This window comes from Xiphophorus hellerii, chromosome 10, assembly GCF_003331165.1.
Source record: "Xiphophorus hellerii strain 12219 chromosome 10, Xiphophorus_hellerii-4.1, whole genome shotgun sequence".
NCBI classification, from domain to species: Eukaryota; Metazoa; Chordata; class Actinopteri; order Cyprinodontiformes; family Poeciliidae; genus Xiphophorus; species Xiphophorus hellerii.
The window spans coordinates 14,861,073-14,881,081 of NC_045681.1; the positions used below are offsets into that span (position 1 = coordinate 14,861,073).

At 38.7% G+C, this 20,009-nt stretch overlaps 1 protein-coding gene across 1 annotated transcript in view; it reads left to right on the plus strand.

Annotated features, from left to right (window-relative positions):
- The first annotated feature begins 10,752 nt into the window (after nucleotides 1-10,752).
- Nucleotides 10,753-20,009, plus strand: part of wnt3 (wingless-type MMTV integration site family, member 3) — a 41,091-nt gene continuing 31,834 nt past the window's right edge. Inside the window, exon 1 of the mRNA XM_032574325.1 lies at nucleotides 10,753-11,141. Within this exon, the coding sequence (XP_032430216.1) occupies nucleotides 11,062-11,141 (80 nt within the window). The 5' untranslated portion in view covers nucleotides 10,753-11,061. The remainder of the gene's footprint in view (nucleotides 11,142-20,009) is intronic.

Below are 20,009 nucleotides of genomic sequence, written 5' to 3' on the forward strand. Positions count from 1 at the left end.
GCTTGTGTCACGTGGGGAGAGTCGAGCAATGAGCGTCTGGTACGGTGAGTCGCCGCGGACGACGCCCCCTTCACGTAATCCAAGAGAGGTGGGATTAGGAAAAATGAGTGGAGTTCAGGGCAGACAAATTGTATTATTTTATGTAGAGAACTTTGTGTGTGTGTGTGTGTGTGTGTGTAAAAAAACAACCATTTCTGAGCTTCCTAAATGTATTTTTTTTCAACTCTAGTTTTTGAGAGAGAGCTGCAGTTCTAGTATTCCATTCCACAACACATGGATGTAGTGTTCCTGCTTCATTCATGCAGTTTCTAACCCAAGATTCCTCACATTTCCGTTGTCAAACTTTTAGTTTAAAAGTGATATTTCTACAGAGATGAATATGCAAATAAATATACAAATACATAATGGGGTGGATGGTTATGAGTGGACATACATAAATTGAGTAAGTAGTATAATGCAAAAAGGCTTACAGAGAATCTTTGATGATATCTTGAACTGCTGTTGCAACAGTATATATCATATAGTGGTCTATCAATAAACAATGAAGCATCACCAGGTTAATCTTTCAACAAATTTTCTCTACGTGTTCTCATCCCACTGGAGCAGCACTAAATACACACTGGAACAACTTGACCTATTAAAGAAGGGGTATTATGCAATTTTTCAGTCGCATATAGTGCCTTTTTATAGCATAATCAGACAACTATGTTACCTGGAGTTGTTTTGAAAATGATGTATATATCAAAAACAAATTTGACTTTACATCGTAGCCATATCTGGTGCCTTGAAATTGGCCTCTGTCTCTTTAAGATCCTCCTAACCTTTAAAACACTCCCATTCAGCACATCATCACAACAATGCTTTTCCATGCTGTGCATTGATGCCGTTCACAACTGTTCTTAAGTGTGCTGTGGTTTGTGTGACAAGCTAAGCAGAGGTTCCACCAGATGCTTCCCAAATGCTGCTGCCGCTAGTCCGGTGGAGCTGTGAGGAAGAGGTTCAGGGTGGGGTAGGGCTGTTGGGTGGATTGGGAGGTAGCCTTTTTGTACAAGATCTAAGAGAGACAGATGACTGAGTGTGACCAAACATCAACAAATAACAAACACGACTAAAAATGTACATCATGTGATGTCTTTCTATTCTAAATGTCCATTTCAACATGTTGATGAGGTGTGCATTGAAGAAGTTTCCATTCCCCTTTACATTTAAAGTAATAGCTGCAAGGTTCTCAAAACATTTTAAAGCTGAACCTCAGATTATTTAAGATTGTATTTTATGCTTTAGAAATACTTTGTTTAGTTACCACAATCCACCCAGTGTAACAGATACAAAGTATCACATTTTGTCTCAGAATATACCTTCTGTGCAAATTTAACAAAATACTGAGTGAACTAAGTTAGGATGACAATATTTGTCAGGGAATTAAGTTCTTGATTGTTGCTTTGTTGGAGTAAGGCACCCTTTATTCCTTATGTAGCTAATGTGAGAGAGGATCTTGCTGGAGGTAAAAAAAAAAAAAAAAAAGACCGACAGGCTTGATCCTCTGGTCCCAATATCAAAGAACAAGATTCAAAGATAAGTCCAAATGCTAATTTAGGCCCACAGTAGCCTGAGGCCTAAATGCTAACTGAATGCTAAATGTTCTGCTTGCATCCAATGTTATGCGATACCTACTCTAAGAGAACCCCCTGAGTTGAGTGGCATCAAACAGGTTTGACTGGCTGACAGAGAACCATCTCTTATGTTCACACCGCCTCAGGTGTGTTAGACGGGTAAGCTATGTAAACTTAGAGCACTAGTAAATGTGAGCCCCAGATGACAGTGGTGTGAAGTCATTATTGGCAATGGAACAAGGAAAGAATTTTTGGAAATGTTAAAATACACATGAAGAGGAGAATAACATTCAACAACTAGTGAGTCTTGTTGATGCAGTTGGTGCTAAAATATTGCTATTTGCCTAAAAGACAGAATTTTCACTTGCAACTATTGTTCTAAGATGCTGGTGGAACAACTAAACAACTCTGCTTCAAATGAGACTTCAAAATTTAACAACTAATTTCTCTTAAGGAAAAGTATGTAGAGATTTGAAACAGAAAAAAATGCAGTGTTACAATTTACAGTTATTTTGAAAAAGAAAGTTCACTTTTTCTAATTTCTAAGATTTTCTATATTCAAGACACAACATTTATAAATCTAACCGAAATTGTGCAAAAACACACAATAACAGCAGTGCCTTCTTTCAGAGGCTTCTTCAAATATGCTGAAATATAGACTGCTACAGGAGACATTAACTTAACACAGCCATCAGCATCTACAACAACTCTTTCAAGAAAATTTTATAACATAAGCTACAACATTTATTTTGTGTATTAATAAAGTGTTTTTATTGACTTAAAAAGATTTTATACTGTTATTATCTATCAAACCAAAATTAGGCTAAGATGGATAAGGACTGTGTAAAGGAACATTTCTACCCCTGCTGCTGCCACCTGATTATTATTTTATCAAATCTGCAGGCTACTAGGTGTTCTTAGATGAAAAGCATTTTAACCAGTTTGAACTTTACTGCAGATAATCTGCTGGATTCAAGTCTGTGTAGCTGTAACTGTATGTAAATATCAGAAAAATTTCATTCCAACAGTGTATTTTACTTTTGATATCCAAAAATACTTCAGGTTTTCTTTGCCATCACCATCCCAGGACTCTGACTGCAGGGAACCAGCAGATGTCACCAATAGCCCACAGATCTGATCATGATCTTCATCCCTGCCTGTTTTCCCACACTGCAATTGTTTCTCTGTAATTCTTGCTTGAGAGAAACTATTGTAAAAAAGCCTCTTTTTTTATTTTATAATTTGAGAAACTTACAATTATTATCTTATATGTCTTGTGTGTTTATATTGAATGTATGTTTTAACAGTCATGAAAAACTAAAATACATATAATGAGCATCATGTCCAAAATAAAACTGCTTTTCTTTAGTACCATATATTTTGTATGATATTTTAATCTAAATAGTAAAAATATACAGTAGCAACAATGTTGAGTAAAGAACAAAAAATTCTATAAACTTAAAAAAAGAAAAATTTAAGAAAATTTGATTATGTTTTACTGTAGGCATTAGTGCACAAAAATGTGAAGCATCAAATTAAAATTGTAACCAAGCAATGCTGGAAGAAAGTTTACCTAAATGCAGAACTATTTGGCAGTTTGTTTTTTTTTTTTGTTTAATGTGTCAGTCAATGGTGCTGAGGATTTCTACACTGTTTGTGACAGAAATGACACTTGGAGGGGATTTCTCTCCAGTAGAGGTGGACTTGTGACCCAGACAGGCTAAGATGATAGCCTCGCTGGAAAAGGCTGATGCAGGGAGTCCATTATTGGCCCCGGAGGAAGCTGAGGATTAGAACACCAAAGAATTTCAATAAAAGAAGTGTCTGTTTGGGGGTAGGGGAGGGGCAGAAGGATGGTGAAGATGAGGTGGCGGGGGGTCCCCTCATTGTCCCCGTGGTGATTGAGAGCAAGAAGAGGGGAGTGGGATGGCATTGTGTTCACAGCTTCTCTGAAGAAGCTGGTTATTAGGGGGGATGGCTAAAAGAGGGGTGAGAGATGGGGAGGCTGTTGACTCTTCATCTTGTGTGAACAAAGTCCCTGGCACATAGCCCTCTTATCTCACTCTGTCCTGGACTCCCTTGTTTATGAGTCCCCGACGGGTGAGGGGAGGGACCCCCACCAACTCCAGCTTGCACGGCCACACATTGTAGAGCTTAAGTGCCCTTTAATTAGGCAGCCCCAGTGTCCGGCCGAAGACTGCTGCAGGTTTGGGCATTATGTCGAGCGGCTCACACGGCGACTCAAACTATGGAGAGATGGAGTGTTTGCTGCTCTAATGAAAAAGATTTATTTGGGGGCTGAACTCTTGTCATCTGTCCTAAAAAGTCCAGACAAAGGCATTTGTGTTATCTTTAACAGTGTTCCATTTCCAGGAGATGGGTCTCCTAACCGCTGAGTGGCGTATCACTTCCAAATCTCAATACAGTCACAACAATAAACACAATTTACATCCTACTGACAGAATACAGTGCCAGATTGACCTTCACTACCATCATCAGGCATTAATTACTGAGAATTGCTCAACAGATGGAAGCAACATGAATCAACCATGACTCTGGCTCATGGCTGAATCCACTTTAAAATCCATAGACAAGTACGTTTCTTCCTCAAACTTAGTCAAACTCGCAAAATTGTCATTGAGATTTAGCACAATTCTTTATCACAAACCTACAAAGCACAGGATCCGAAAGGCATAAAGGAGGGAGGTGAACAAGAGGTACTGGGAATTTGCTGAGCTACTCCAACAAAATGAGTAATTCCTGGATGCTCCTTTGTGTGAGAAGCTTACACGATGAGAGCACTGAAAAGAGGAAGGAAAAGAGTAAAATATAGTGAAAGATGGAAAGAAAGACAGACAGAGGGGACTGATGAAAAGGGCGGGATTGGGTATGTTCAGAAACTTTCTCGCAACAGCCTCAGTGTGTTTAAATACCCTCCTAATCCTGGTTTTATTGGCTGCCTGTGTCCAGCCATGCTATTCGGATTGAGTAGGATTGGTAGAGAGGTGGGGGGCTTAACACATGTCCTTCTTTGTGGTAATACGCTGATTAGGCCTAAGAAAGAGCCGGACCTGGTTATGGCCTTTCTCAGGTCACCCTAGAAACCAGCACGGTAGGGGACCCCAGTGTTTGCCTCCCCCCTTCTCACAGACTGTGGTCTTCTTTTGCAGATATTTCTAAAAAACCTCACCACAAGTGCTGTTCGTTTCCAGCGACATGGGGCTCAGTTGCTGCTGCCTTTCCTGGTATTTTTGGGTTGCACTTGCAGCCTCGACCTGGGAAATGTGGTCTCAATGCTGTTCGGATTCAGACCGCAGACTGATTCCTTCGCCTGTACTCATAAATAAGACCACTGACATTCTCCTAACCTACCCTTGGCCCTCAAATCACTGTCTGTCGTTCCCACACAGCAGCTGTCACCCAAAGCTGAGCTCTGCACATTTCTGACGATGCTGTAACACACAACAGCATTCATAATTACAAACAGACATGCCTCATTGTCAGCACCGCATTGACAATACCACATGTTGACTTGAGCGGGTGAAAAACGATTGGTTATAAAGGAGAATACTCCCGTCACAGTTAGTTAGAGGGAGCTTTATATGTGTTACACTAGGACGTCTATCTGTTTCTGCCAAATTTACCCCCCACTTTTACAGAAACAGGCAGTAGGTCGAAGGCTACTCAGTCAGTGCCCGTTTCCCAAACTTCTTTGTTACAGGGAAATGAAACACCAAGTGGGCGGCTGATGGGGTTAGGGAGGGACCCAACTACTGACTTCTAAGCTATGGTCACTGGGCTCTTTCCCTGCAATAGACACACAATCTATTCTGCGGAAAGCATACACCCTGCTCCTGCTGAGCGACCCTCTTAGTTCGCGTAGCTAAGGTTCCACAGGTTGCCATCAGAAGGACAGAGGCCCTTTGGCACCACAACAGAGAGACCTGAGCTGTTTTCCTGAAGTATTAAAGGAGAAGCTGCATGATAACTTGTTGATCATGAGAAATTGCTGAAACAATTTATAAAAGTCTGTTTTTAAAAAAAATACTATGACATATGAATATTTAATGATAACTTTAAAATTATTTAACCTGTCTAGAAATAAAATTTCCCCCTTAAATGGTTAAAATTGCACACAGAAGTAAAAAAATTTGGTAAACATATTTATTCTGCATTTTATTTTTTAAACTTCAGACAGTTTGTTATATTCATTGAAGTAAGACTGAACACCACTGTGAGAATCAAAAAACTGCCACTATCTACTACTACTTGTAGATAGTAGCAGCTTATGTGTCTGTTGAGTGATAATAAAGTGGCTGGCTTATTTAAGGAATTTTACATGAGTCATTTAATTGAGTGAAAAATAATGAGCAGGTGGAGTACATCCCAAACATTGTCTACATGCCTAGGTCTGGTTGGCCAAACAAACTCGCCCTTACAGTAAACGCAAAATGCAAAAATTAGTCCCTAAAAATACTAGAACATTACCACAGAATTTACAGCGGGCTTTTACAACTGTGATATAAAAGTGTCTTGTCTGTACAATCAGAGAGCGACTCCACAAGTATAGCTTTATAAGTGGATGTGCAAGGAGGAAAGCTTTGCTCTCTAAAAAATCCATGAAGAATAGATTGAAGTTTGCCAGACGAAATGTAGCCAAAGACCAGGATTTCTAGAAAAAATGGGTCACTAGAACAGTTAAAATCTTCTAATATAAACCAAACACACAAAATTGCAAAGCATAATAGTGGAAGTGTCATGCTTTCGTGGTGCTTCGCTGCAACAGGACTTGTCCAGCTCACATCACAAAGAAAAGCCACCATGAGTTCTACTGGGTATTACAGATAAATATTTGCGTCATCCTGTAAAATGAATAAATTTAAAGTACAACTGGAACCAGCTACATGACAATGACCCAAAAAATGACAGTAATTCCACCAAGGAGTGGAAAAGTCCTGGGCATAGTCACAGTTCACAATCCTGCTCTGGTTAAGATGTTGGGAGAAGGTTTACATGCAATAAACACCTTTAACACATCACTGCTAAAATTCATTGGTGGGACAAAATTTCCAACTAGTGACTCACTGAAGTTGAACTTATTGCAGGTCAAGTTTTTCTTCACATAAAAAACATATCTTGTTAATATCTCTTTTAATTAATAGAACAAGATTTGCTTTTGATGTTTTATGTTGAGTAAACTCCACCTGGTGTTATGAAAAAGCCAATGGTCAACCATCTCATACTGTGATTTGACCTAATTATTGTCTGTGCTGCGTGATGAATTTAGAGACAGTGATTTTCTGATATTTTAATGCAACTGTTTGTTAGCATGGACACTCAGGACTCAAAGTTTTGTTGTTGTTTTTATCACAAATTAAGCTATATCCAGATTTTGATGACTTTGATGAACCAACCCAAGCTCAGCGTAAAGCTTTTCTTTCCTCTGACCTGACTCAAAGTTGTTGCTAAGAAATAAACTATTTATTGCCAAAGCTAGATTTTGCAGGGTTGAAAATAGAAAGAACTAGTGGAAAGTTCCCATTATAACCACTTTAACATTGCAACCAGTTTGATCAAATAAAGTTCTCTGATTTTCCATAAATCAATTAAAATATGTCTGTCAAGTCCAAATTGTGTCAGTCTTTCTGTTTGGCTTTCATCTATCAAAAAAAATCTCAGATTATTTTGTAAGATGCTTACAACTAATGCCATATTATTTTGGTGGCAATAAACAATAAATAGATGCTTTACCAACCGTAGTTGGAGAATCTGGTTTGTTATTTAATTGATTGATAATTAATATTTGTTGTTTTTTTGATGATTTTGATGATGCCATTTAACAAAATACACTGTTTATTTCTTGTTTTACAATTGATGACTGATTTTTTTTTAAATTTTTGCTAAAATCTTCTATACAAATAAACCTGACTTGACTCTATAAAGCATTGCCAAAAAAAAGGTTTTAAAAAGTAAAAACTAAAATCTATGAATTTATTCAAAAGAAAGGACAAAAATGTACATTTAGCTGTCTATGGACCCATTTGTGTCTTTATTAAAGCTGATGAATGAATGAATGAATGAATGAATGAATGAATGAATGAATGAATGAACGTCTTGACTTTGTGAATACCTTAAAGTCTGCTTAACCAACACAAAAATTATAGTCTGTTTGTTTTGAGATGGGTCACATTCTTTCGTAGTGTTATGGGGAAAAATCTGAAAAAGAAGTTAGGAGAAAATAGATTTCTACTAGAATATGTTCAGAGAATATTTAATGTGCCCATAAAATTACTGTTAGAAAATTTTACACACATCAAATTATGATATCTACAGTGAGAATTTAAAGCTTACCTGATGATTGATCATGATGGGAAAGAAGAGCCTGCTGAGTCATGTGAGAACCAGAAACCTGAAAAGTGCTTATAATCACTGGTTGCTATGGTGATTCCCACCTTTTCTGGAGAAAGAGGGAGTATTCTATCAAATACAGAAACGGAAAAAGTGACTCTCAAACAAACAGTCACTGTGCTAAAACCTTCAGGCATATTGAAAAAGAAAGTTGAACCCTTAATGAAAGAACCTTGTTGCTGTCCACATGTTTAAATATTTAGTTGCATGCAATATTTAATAAAGGTAGTTAAAAGCTTTTTAACTTCCACCTTTGAGACAGAAATTCTGAGCTAAAATCTAATAGAAGTAAGTTCTGTCTGTGGTGATTTAATAAAAAAAATGTTTTTTCTATAAAAGTGGAAGAAACACTGAGTGAAAGAAGACAAAAATAACTACAATTTGATACATCAGTTGTATGCGTGGATGTGAAACGCTAGGAATGAAAGCTATTTAAAACAAAAAGTATTAGAATTTTTTAAGGTCAAACTCTAATCAGTATGAAATCTTTTGTCTGAATTTGAACATTCATATTTTTTTTTATTAAAAAAAAATAATAATAATTTGAACTGTGACTGTGTAAACTCTGTAAAAGGCCTCAATGTGCCAATTCAGTCCAGTAAAGCACCATTTTCTGTCTTCGTTAAACTTAAAATTATGCATCTGCTGTGAAGTACAACTGGGGTGTGGAATCAAAATCTAAAAAATATAGTATGCATTTGTATTCAGCCCTTTTATTCTGACACCCAGAATGAACTGTAATGAAATTAATTCTCTTCAGAAATGAACTAGTCAGTAAAAAATGTTTGTGTAATTCACTCTTAGTATAAATCCCTCTGTTCAGTGAAGGCATCAGTTTTGCTGGACAACATTAGAGAGCAAACAGCATCATGAAGAGGAACACAGGTCAGGAATAAAGCTGTGGAGAGGTTTAAAGCAGACCTGGATTATAAAACATTATCCAAAGCTTTGAACATTTTGCATTGAATTGTTGCAAATATGATTAGATATTAGAAAGGCTGGCACAATGGCTGTCAATCTTATTCATGAAGAGGCCCAATGTAACTGCAGAGAGCCACAGCTCAGATATGGCAATCTGTTGACAGGACAACTACTGTTAGTCATGCACTTCACACATCTGCATTTTACAAAAGACTGGCAAAAAAAAAACAAACATTGTTCAAATAACTTTTTGACCAACATACAAAATATGGTGCAGAATAAAATGAAGACTGCGTGGTGGTGGTGGTGGTGGTGGTGACAGCATCACACAGGAATATTTTCAGGAAAAGGGAAACTGGTCAACAGATAATAAGATGGACGGAGCAAAGTATAAGGCAATCCTGAGTGAAAAATTGACGACGTCTTGAGACTGGGTGACAGATTCAGCTTCAAACACGACAAAAACTGTAGAAATTCAGACAGAGCTGCAAAGAAAAGGTTTGGATCAAATAATCGCCAGGTCAGTCTCTGGAGTTTCAAGAAAGACTTGACATTTATGCTCAGAGATGCATTTTATTCAGTCTGAGCTTTTAGCTGTTTTGCTTGAACAAGTTTCATGGACTATACTTTGCTGCAGAGACATGGCTGCGCAACATTTCAGATAATGATTTGTATAAACCTTTGAGATCATCATTTCACAATGTTGCATTACCATCACATAAAACCCCAATAAATTACTTTATTCAGGATTTTGGCTGTAATGTGACAAACTGTGAAAAAGCCACAGCAGTTGAGGCACTGCATGCAAGTCATTGTGACCGATTTGATAATCCAGATAACTCGTCAGTACAACCGCCTTCCTTTGATCTTTGTCTGGGTATCTTGTTTGCATTCGTCCTGATCAGTTTCCTTGTGGGTTTATCTCCTGCATGTTCTCTTCAGGCTAAGATCATCTCAAGTGTCCCACCCTCCTCCTTCACCCTCTGCCTCCCTCCTCATCGCCCCCCCCCCCCCCACTCTGTCCCACGGCTGCTCGCCTCACAGCCCATCAGAATGACAATAGTATTGATGTAAAATGTGTCGCCTTTGGGCCGCTGGAGCACATTACCCCTGTGTGCCTGGCCCAACCACCTCTCTGCCGTTTTATGGCTTTATTGTGGACCCCTTTTATGCCCTCTTCTTCAGGCGGGTTGGGAGGAGAACAGTTTGGAAAATTCCCCGTATGTCTGCACAGGAGCGGGATATGTGCGTAAGAGTGCAGTGGTTATATCCGGATCAATTAGTCAGGGCACAAGCTTCTGTAAAACAAAAAAAAGAAAATACAAATCAATGTCAACATGTGTGTCAGCAGGTACTGCCAAGCTTCCTCCCAAGTCCTCATCACCTGCCTCCGGCCACTTTTTAGGGGGATTTTTTTTTTTCTGATCACGGATTAAACAAGTTGAGCAACAACTCCACTTTACCTTTTTTTTCATGTTGTCCCTCCCTGTACCTCCCTCCCTCTCGCTCTCTTTTTGCACTCTATCCTTTCTCTTCCACATTACCAGGGGGTGGCGTGTGATTGACAGATGGGAACGAATAATAATTTTTTTCGTTACCTAAGGCCATCTCCTGTGATTGGCTTGCCAGCTGACATCTCCAAACCTCATCCTACAATCCACCCCCTCCTCCCCCTCCACCTCCCACCCCACACCCTCCAACACCACCTACATCTCCACCCCACCCGCCCTCCACTTTAATATTGGGCCTGTGGATGAGGCATCCTGAGGGAGAAAAAAGTCGGGAGAGAGAGGAAAAGATATCTACCTTAGGGAAGAACCTCAGAGAGAGGGAGGGAAGGAGAGGACGGGTAGGAGTGTGTGCATGAGTGTAAGAGACACTTATTCTCTTAACTACTTGGAGACAGACACACTTTCCTGGCCCGACTCAAAGAAAGAGAGGGGGAAAAACAGGAGGAAGATTTTTTTTTCAATTTTTTTTTTTTGTCAAATATTTTAATTTCCCCTTCATTCAACAATTAAGCTACTCCAGAAGCTCTTCATCCTGGAAACTCTTCTTCACTGCCTATTGCAAGTTCTGTGTATTGATCCACTTACACACACTTGACAAGGCTTACCTCATGGATTTGTATCTGATTGGATATTTGCTGTGTGTGTGGTTGTCCAGCTCACGGGTGCTCGGAGGCTATCCCATCTGGTGGTGAGTAAAATATAAAAATTCACAGTTTTAAGGCATCAGACTGTCAGTCTATTTGGTCTAATGATCATTTTCTGAGGGTGCAACTTTCAGTCGACTGCGTGGAAAAATGTTCTCCGGCCCGGTCCAAAGAATCTTAACCTCAAATACTAGTGCAACGGAAAAGGTTTGCCGTGCTTTTTCCCCTCCACACTCTGGTCCATTTATCATTATGGAGCGTGTTGTTATAAAAAGGATTCATTTTACTTCTGGGAACATCTGAATTATTCTAAATTATATTTTGCCTTTTAACTTACGTAAATAAATCTGTGAGGGTTCACCAGCTCACCGAGGAGGCAACACATGATGCCAATTGTGTTTTTAAATAAATGCTTTTAAGGGAAAGTCAGACTTTTTTTTCCCTGAACTATTAATAGTTTTCTCATACAACCGTAGGCACTGTTTAAGGCTTTTTAAGGTTTTGCTTTGATTGTCTATGGTGTGCCACCACTTAACACTTAAGATCCCCTGAAATATTATTATTTTTCAATTAATAAAGACATTTAGAGAAGAAACTGTGTGAAAGCTCAAAAGTTATTTATGTTTTTAATTTTATTTTTGTTTTTGAAGCATGTTTTTCATCCCAATCGCATTTTAAAATTAACCAAAATTTTTTTTTTCTTTTCATTATTTGCTAAAATAACCAGCTAAAAACTGAAGTTTGTCAGGTTTTGTTCCTCCCGCTCCTTTTTTTTTAAACTGATAGATTAAAAACAAAAACAAATTTCTGACCTTTTAACCTCCTATCTGGCCTTTTGTAACATAAACAAGCCAGCGTGCGACCGAGCTCCGTGTCTTTTGGCCCACCGCACAGAACTTGTCGGAGCTACTGCGCTCCTGTAGCTCTACCAGCATGTGGTCCCACTGTGGTGGCGTCCAAACCGCGAGCATCTTCTTCTGGTTTCGTTTACAGAGCAGAGAGCTGCCAAGCACACAGGCCACAGGGCTGAAGGGTTAATGGGAGAGAGAACTTCACGCCCACGCCTGGCTTCAGCGAGTCTCACAAGACAACAGTGACAAAGAGCTCGGGATCCTCTCCATGTGAATTACCTGCAGCTGTTCTCTTCAAGGAGCTTACATGACACTGGTGTACTGTTTGAGCCCAAACAATGCAGACTTACCTTTGATTTGGGTACCAAATTTTGACGTGTAGGAGGTGTGGGGGGTGGAGGGGTGTCAGGAGAAAGGAGGGAGATGGGGTGTAAAGATGAAAGAGGATGATGGGGGGGGGGCTGTAGCTTCAGGTGACTGGAGTCTAGGTGTCAAACGGGGATGTCAGTGGCGTCGCCCTGCAGGACTCTGAAAGGAGACAAAATGAGGTGGCGGTGCGTCAAGCAGGAGGGTGCAGAGTTTCAGCGAGGGCCCAAGCCGTGTCTTCTCAGCTTCTTCCTCAGGGGGCTGTTGGGGGTGTGAAGGGAGAGGCAGGGGGGTGGGGGAGTGGTAGCGATGACTTGGCCATAAATCCTCAAGCTGAGGCGGGACGAGTTGGAGAGAGTTCTGACTGCTACATGCCTGGCTGCCTTCCTTTTTACAAGACAGGCCATAGAAAACCAAGCAGCATAAGTAACTCCAGGGATGTGCATTTACGCACAGAGACGAAGTGTCATAGAAAGAAGAAAATAAGCATAAAGTGTAAATCTGCCAGTTTTAGAAGTGAGGACAACTTTATAAATGCAGCCATGTTAGATAGATAGAAGTTGTCAAAAGTGTGAGTTCCACTTTTTCATATTTTTTTTTCAAACATCATTGATTTCATGAGATCGACCAACAAAACTTAGCGCATAATGGTGAGCAGAGGGAAAAGGATTCATGTTTTTATTAACTTTTTACAAATAAAAACATAGAATGTATGCAGTGCATTTGTATCCAGTCACCCTGAGTAAATACTTTTCACCTCCACCATGCCCTGTAATTACAGCTTCAATATTTTTTTCACGTTTTTTTCACATGTAGAAGTTGAAACTTCTCCCTCACGTCTGCTTAACTTTTCTCACTTTGTCATGTTACAGCCACAAACTTCAATGGGGAATTTTTTTTTTTTTCCAGGAGATTAGCACTAAGTTTTATAAATTTCTGCCACTTTTCAAAAGTTTTTACATGTAAAATCTAAAATGCGGCATGCTTATAGCTTCGCATATATTGAAATTTAAGCTCATGGAAAAATACCTAAAGCTCTGTCAGGTTGTAGAGTGAGTGTCTATGAACATCAATTTTCGAGTCTTGCCACATATTTTTGATGGTATTTGCATGTGGACTTTGACTGGGCCATTCAAACACACAGGCCTTGATCTCCACCACTGCATTTTAGCTCTGGCTGCACGTTCATTGCACGGTAATTGTCCTGCTGAGGTCATTTGTACTCTCGACCAGATAATCTTCTTGGACCGTCGCAGTGGCAGCGCTGTGTTCCTTAGTCTTTATGATGTTGTTTGTTCACCAGTGTTCTCTGTGGCTTTCACAGAACATCTGGATTTGTGCTGAGATTAAATTAGACACCAATGAGGTCTATTTAAAAAGGTGGTTTGGATTTTTTTACTGTTATTATTGTTATTATTGTAAATTATGTGCTCTTTTTCCTTCACTTTGTGCTTCCATATAAAATCCAAATACAATACACTGAATTTTGTGGCAGCTTTTTTAAGACACTGTATCTGAATCCACAACTAAAACCTCCGACCTGACTCACATCATGCAGAGATTCTTCAGTAGAAATTGCGCAACAAACCATAAAACATTATTAAACACAGATATTGTTAAAGGTCAAAAACGTGATAATGTGTTAAGCTGGTGTGCTTTACTTTAAGCTGCTCTGTCAGTGGGTTTGTCTTTCCTGCAATAACGGTGACGGATAAAAAAGAATGATGACAGTCACTTTCAACAAAGAATTAACTCGGCTGAATTTTCTCCAATAATATCCGTCAAACATCAGCGGCGGTTTAACTCACATCGCGGAGCAGGATGTTCAAATCCGATAACTGCTTTTTTGCTTTATTGCCTTCACTTCTGCCGGTGAATCTTTGCCAGAAGGAAGGCACGTTGCACAGATTCAGCTCCTGATGCTGCTTCTGGTAAAACCTGGAACCCTTTTGAGCTCAATTTAAAAGTACAAAAAAAGATACAAAATAGGAAAAGGTGAAAAATAAAAGAGAAAAAGAGAAACCTAGGCAACTTCTTAAAGGCAAAATTAGATTTTCTGATTACAACTGGAGCATTAATAAAACCCCTTCAAAATACCTTGAAAAACGGGTTCCTTCCTTAATATAGCAGCATTTGCTCAAACACGCACTAAATGTAAAGGATTCCCTTTATTGCAATAATCTACCAAACAAACATTTCCAGATCAGCAACAGTGGCTTAAACAGGACTCTGGAGGCCATCTCTGGGTTTCAGGAATGTCATTATCTGACTGTGACAATCATCCCCTTCCCCTCCAAGCCTTCAGTCCGTAATCCAAAAAAACTGAGAGGTCGCCTACCTATGGTGAGAAAATCCTCTGTTTGCCGACTTTTCTGGAACGACCAAAGACGTCCACGTATTACTCTGAAAACTCCTCCGGTGGGTGGGAAACGCAATTCTGGAACATCCAAAAGAATGCTATTCTTTAGAAACTAAACTCAAAGCATTTTTTTTTTCATTTCCACAGGGACAGTGGATGCATATTACATTGCTTATAGAGATAAATGGCTGTGTAACATTAAAATACAACAACTCTTCACTTAGGAGTGAAAACATCCACTGTTGTGATCCGATGTGTTCCATTTCCCAAATCTGGGGATTATCAAGCTGCAAACCAGAAGAAGAATTCACTACTTGTTTAGCTCAGTGACCACTAGAAACAAAAACCAGAACAAGCCCTGAATCTTGTTGATATACTTTATCTGCTGGACTTTGAGGCTGGGATTGATGAGAAATCTGCAACCTCCCAAGACATAATTTCAGTTTAAGATTTATTTATATTGATTTTTGTTTGTAGCCTTCTCAATACAAACAGAACACAGTTTACATCATTCTAAAGGGCAATACACTACACAGTCCAGATCTTTGGTCAAAAATCAACAGTTCAGAATAATGAAAGTAGGTCTTTGCTTTGTTCAATGCAAAACTGATGTAACAAAAATTTTATCAGTTGTTTGACTGGAAGTACAACATAGAACAGGAAAAGATTAAATATTATTTGTTTGAGGAAACAATGTCAGCACATTGAAAAGTATTAATACTTAATTTGTCACTTTGGAATATGTGATAAATTTGAGTAAAAATATGAAATTCCCACAGTATCATAGTTGATTTCACATCAAATGTGCGTGAAATTATTTAATTTCTTTCAAAACAAAAATATTACTTATCTATCTGTTATCTTCCTTCTACTCTGGGACTGAGTCGCAGGGCCAGCAGCCTAAGCAGAAGAACCCCGACTTTCCTCTCCCCAGCCACTGGGGCCAGCTCATTCAGGGGAATCCCAGTACGCTCCCAGGCCAGCTGAGAAACATGGTGCCCCCCAGTGTCTCCTGGGTCTTCCTCTGGGTCTCCTCCTGGCTCTGAACACCTCACCAGGGAGGCGACCAGGAGGCATCCTAACTACATGCCTGAGCCACATCAGCTGGCTCTTTTTAATGTGGAGGAGCAGCGGCTCTATTCCGAGCTCCTCCCAAATGACTGAACTTCTCACTATATCTCTACAGGAAAACCCAGACACCCTGTAGAGGAAACTCATTTTCACCACTTCTATCTGCAATCTTGTTCTTCTGGTCACTACCCAGAGCTTGTTCCCATAGATGAGAGTAGAAATGTAGATCAGCTGGTAAACTGAAAGCTTCTCCTTTTGGCTCACCCTCACAATCACTCTTATGACAAATATTACATTGCTGCTGCTCCAAGCTGTTGGTTGAAGCAGTGACGTGGTAGGATGGTAACCATAGTGATTTTGAAATCAAATGTATTTAAAACTTTAGAATAAATTTAGACTAGTAAAAAGTCCATGTCTGTTAAGGAACCACGTAGCTTAAAACCATCTTGCCAAACGCCTTCTTAGCATTACTCAGATTTTTCTTTGTCTTCCTATTCTTTTAATAAACCAACATGTTGTTGCTGATGATGATGATTTAATTTCTATTGTTATTTCTTGCTATTACAAAAGCTACCAGTTTAATATCTGTCGCTTTGCTGCTGGTCCACTTGAATTTCCTCAGTAAGCAACAAAAAGTAACGTTTCTATTCTTTTCTATTCAAAATTTTAGCTTGAAATATGTAGAGCATATTGAAGCAAAGTTGCAGCATCAATGTGATACTAGTAGTATTACAGTTCCAATCTCTTAAGTGGACTAAGAACAGTACAAGATACTTTTGTGTACTTTGGACCCTCAGGTGTCCTGACCTATTCATGGTGTTATTTACAGTTACTCTCCTTTTGTCTCTGCTGATCTGATGCTTGTCTCATCTTGCTCTTCTCATCCAGCGTGACCTGAACTCACTTTTTGTGCTTTAATTTTAATCAGTATTGGTTCTCGTGAGTTCCTCATCTGATTCCCTAAATCTAAACATTTCAAAAACTGCCTGGAGTGGGCCATGACTGAGCAACCATAGCAACAATCCAATAGAAGTTTAGAATCTTGGATATGGTAAATTGTTCAATACTGGTCAACTTTGAGCAATATACAATTGTAGTCCTCAAGACATTTGTTGGATGGCACAGTAAAAGTTCTACATGCCCAGAAGTTGGACACTACATGAAGTGGGGTGTGGAGTGGGGGGCTGTGACAAGGTATATCAAACACTAATGAGCAAGAGGAAAGGAGCCAACATGAAATTAGTTGGAGAGTTAGTGTTTTAGAGTTTGTTCTAGAGAAGAATTTGTGCGCATTGGATACAAAATGTAATTGTTAGGCAGGCACAGGATTTCCTCTAATTCTATTTATAGAATACCTCCAAACTCTATTGAAATGTACCATTTTGATTTTGGTTTCTTAATGATAATGTTGGATGTGACCTAATAATTTTTCATAATTTTACAAAGGCTTCAATTACAACAAGATGAAACAAAGTCAAACTGAATTCTTTTTAACTAAGACTGGTTTTAAGATTTATTTCTGAATAGGACTGGATGGAATTATTAAAACAAATAATTATGACATATCTACATTTGCCTCACTCCTTCATTAACTATTTACCATCCTGGTAATGTGTGGTTTTGGTTGAGAGAACAGACTGAGAAGAACTGCTAAAAAATGAGAAAATAAATTATAAAAAAATTACATAGTTTATTGTGAATTCAGATTTGTCAGGAAAGATCTAGTGCATTTATTCCCGAAGTATCCTTCAGAAATTAATCTTTTGGTGTAATAAAAGTAAAAGTACAAACATTGTACACAACATCAATCCAAACAGACAATAATGCACTATTGGCTAATAGGTTTTGCTAAGGCTAAACGTATTCTAGGCTAAGTTTGCGTACTGTATCTACCATGAACCGTCGGTTATTGTGAGTTTCTGAATAACAAAATTACTCAAACTTTCAAATATTTTCATCTTAAAAGCTACTTCAGAATGTATTTTCATAAGGATCAATTAAATTGTATTGTGCCAAGAAAGCATAACTGTGATTAGCAAAAAGTGATAACTATGCAAAAAAGTATTAAAGTGACAGGATAGTAGGCAGCCAAGCAGGATGTTTGGGGGTTTTTTTTGCAGACATTCAGATCACCCAAAGAGGTTATTCAACAGCTGTCATAATAATTTCTTGAATATGTTCAAAATGTTTTTTTCTAAAATAGATCTTTGCTAAATCTTTGCAGCCGAAGTGAAACAGCTACACTCAACAATATGGCTAACTAAAGGCTTTTTATAGTTTGTTGTTTGTTTTTTTACATCAGTTAATTGGAGTTTATTGTACATATTCATCTAAAACATGAAACATGTGACACACTATCCAGTCAAACTGGAGGTAGGTGAGAGCTTCAAAGGCTTCTGATATTTCAAAGCACTGAAGGTGAGTCATGATCTTAACAAACCATCAAAGGACAAGCATCGTGCTTCTGAAGGAAATGACAAACTCCGTTGCTACACAGCCATTGCAGTAAAACACAGAGCAGACAGCTCCTCAAAGGGAAAACAACAATGACTAGGGGCTAAGACATCATTAGAGGACAAGCATGGACACACACACACACAGGCCTGCTTTATTTTAAATCTTCTAGCTGATCTCACCAATATGGGATGTTATAAAGGTTAAATATTAGCAAAATACATTTCTTCCAACATGTATGTCAGTGGCAAAGATGTTCAGATCACACCAATCATCAAAACCGTCACGTCACTGACTAGAAACAAAGTTCAGCCCAGGTGGAAATATTTTAATTTTGATTTTGACATACAGTCACCACCCAGGATATTAGGCACATCTGTTTAATTGCTTGTTACTTCGAAACACGAGCCAGCTTATCATAAGGCAGTAACTCAATCCATTTAGGCATCCAGGCATTATGGTAACTTGCAGAAGATTAGCCTGAGTAACACAATGCAGAACAAAAAAGGAGTGAGTAGTAGCTGTTCTAAATATTTAAGGAACTACTTATTTATAGGGATCTTTTTTCTTAACTGGGTTTACACAGAATCAATGAAAAAATATCCAGTGACTAGCAGTTGCGTTAACAAAAATGCCTTGACATAAGGTGAGAATGGGCAGGCTGATTTGAGATTATAGAAAAGCAACAAAATTCAAACAGGTGGGTTACAGCAGCATTATTGAAGGCCACTCCTCTATGAACCGGAAACTGACCAGCAGACTATTCTGAAATTGAACCATAAGAGATTGGAAAACTGTTGCCTTGCCTGACATTCAGCAGGTACCATCAGAATTTGGCATAAATAGCAGGAATACGTAGATTAGTCCAGAGGTGTGTTACAGACTTAATCTGTTGGTGTGATAGAGTGAGCATCAATAGAACCCATAGCCAACCACAATGTTGTTCTTGACATTGTCAATTGGTTACTTTCTGTCCATCCATCAGCTCCTCTGTTCATCCATGAATCTATTTATCTATCAAGATTGATATGACAAGAAACCTTCATAAATGTGCTTATAAATAAAGCACATTTATGAAGCCCCCCCCCCCCCTCCCCACACACACACACACACACACCCCAAATTTCTCCATATGATTTTAATTTTTTTAGATTTTCAATTGTTTTAGTAACAAAGTACAGTCCAAGATTATAAACCTTCACCCACAGTGAATAATACAAAAAGAAGCTAAGTTCCAGATCCAGGTCTGGATCCAAATCAACAGTAAATTTATCACCTCTTAGTAGGAACATGCCTAACCTGGGGTGAAACATTTCTATGCCAATAAATCTGCAGCACTTCTAGTAATTCTGCTAAATCAGGCTAAATTGAGCAACTTGGAAGAGATAGCAGCAAAATCGAAAACATGCGTTGAGAGTTAATCCCAGAAAGATAGCAGATTGTTAGATTTGGAGCGGGGTTTCCCTGGGCTGGGCTATCACCTTTGCAAAGTATTTGAGAACTGGCAGGCTGTCTTCTGCTAATATTTTTCTAAAGTTTCACACTTTTTTTTCAGCTAACCACCCATGAGAACGTAAGCAGCAATTAGCTTTTTTAAAATAAATTTCATTTACAACATGATATTTAAAATTTTCACAAAGAAATTCCAGGCGTGCCATTCCAAACAATCCATTATGTTGCATCAGATGCTGCTAACAATTCATGCAGTGGTGCCGACAATCTGCTCTTGACTAATTCACAAAATACTGTTATTCCGTTGCTCAGACAGAGTCTAAGGGTCAGTTTTGTCCACCAGCATTATGTTTAATTTT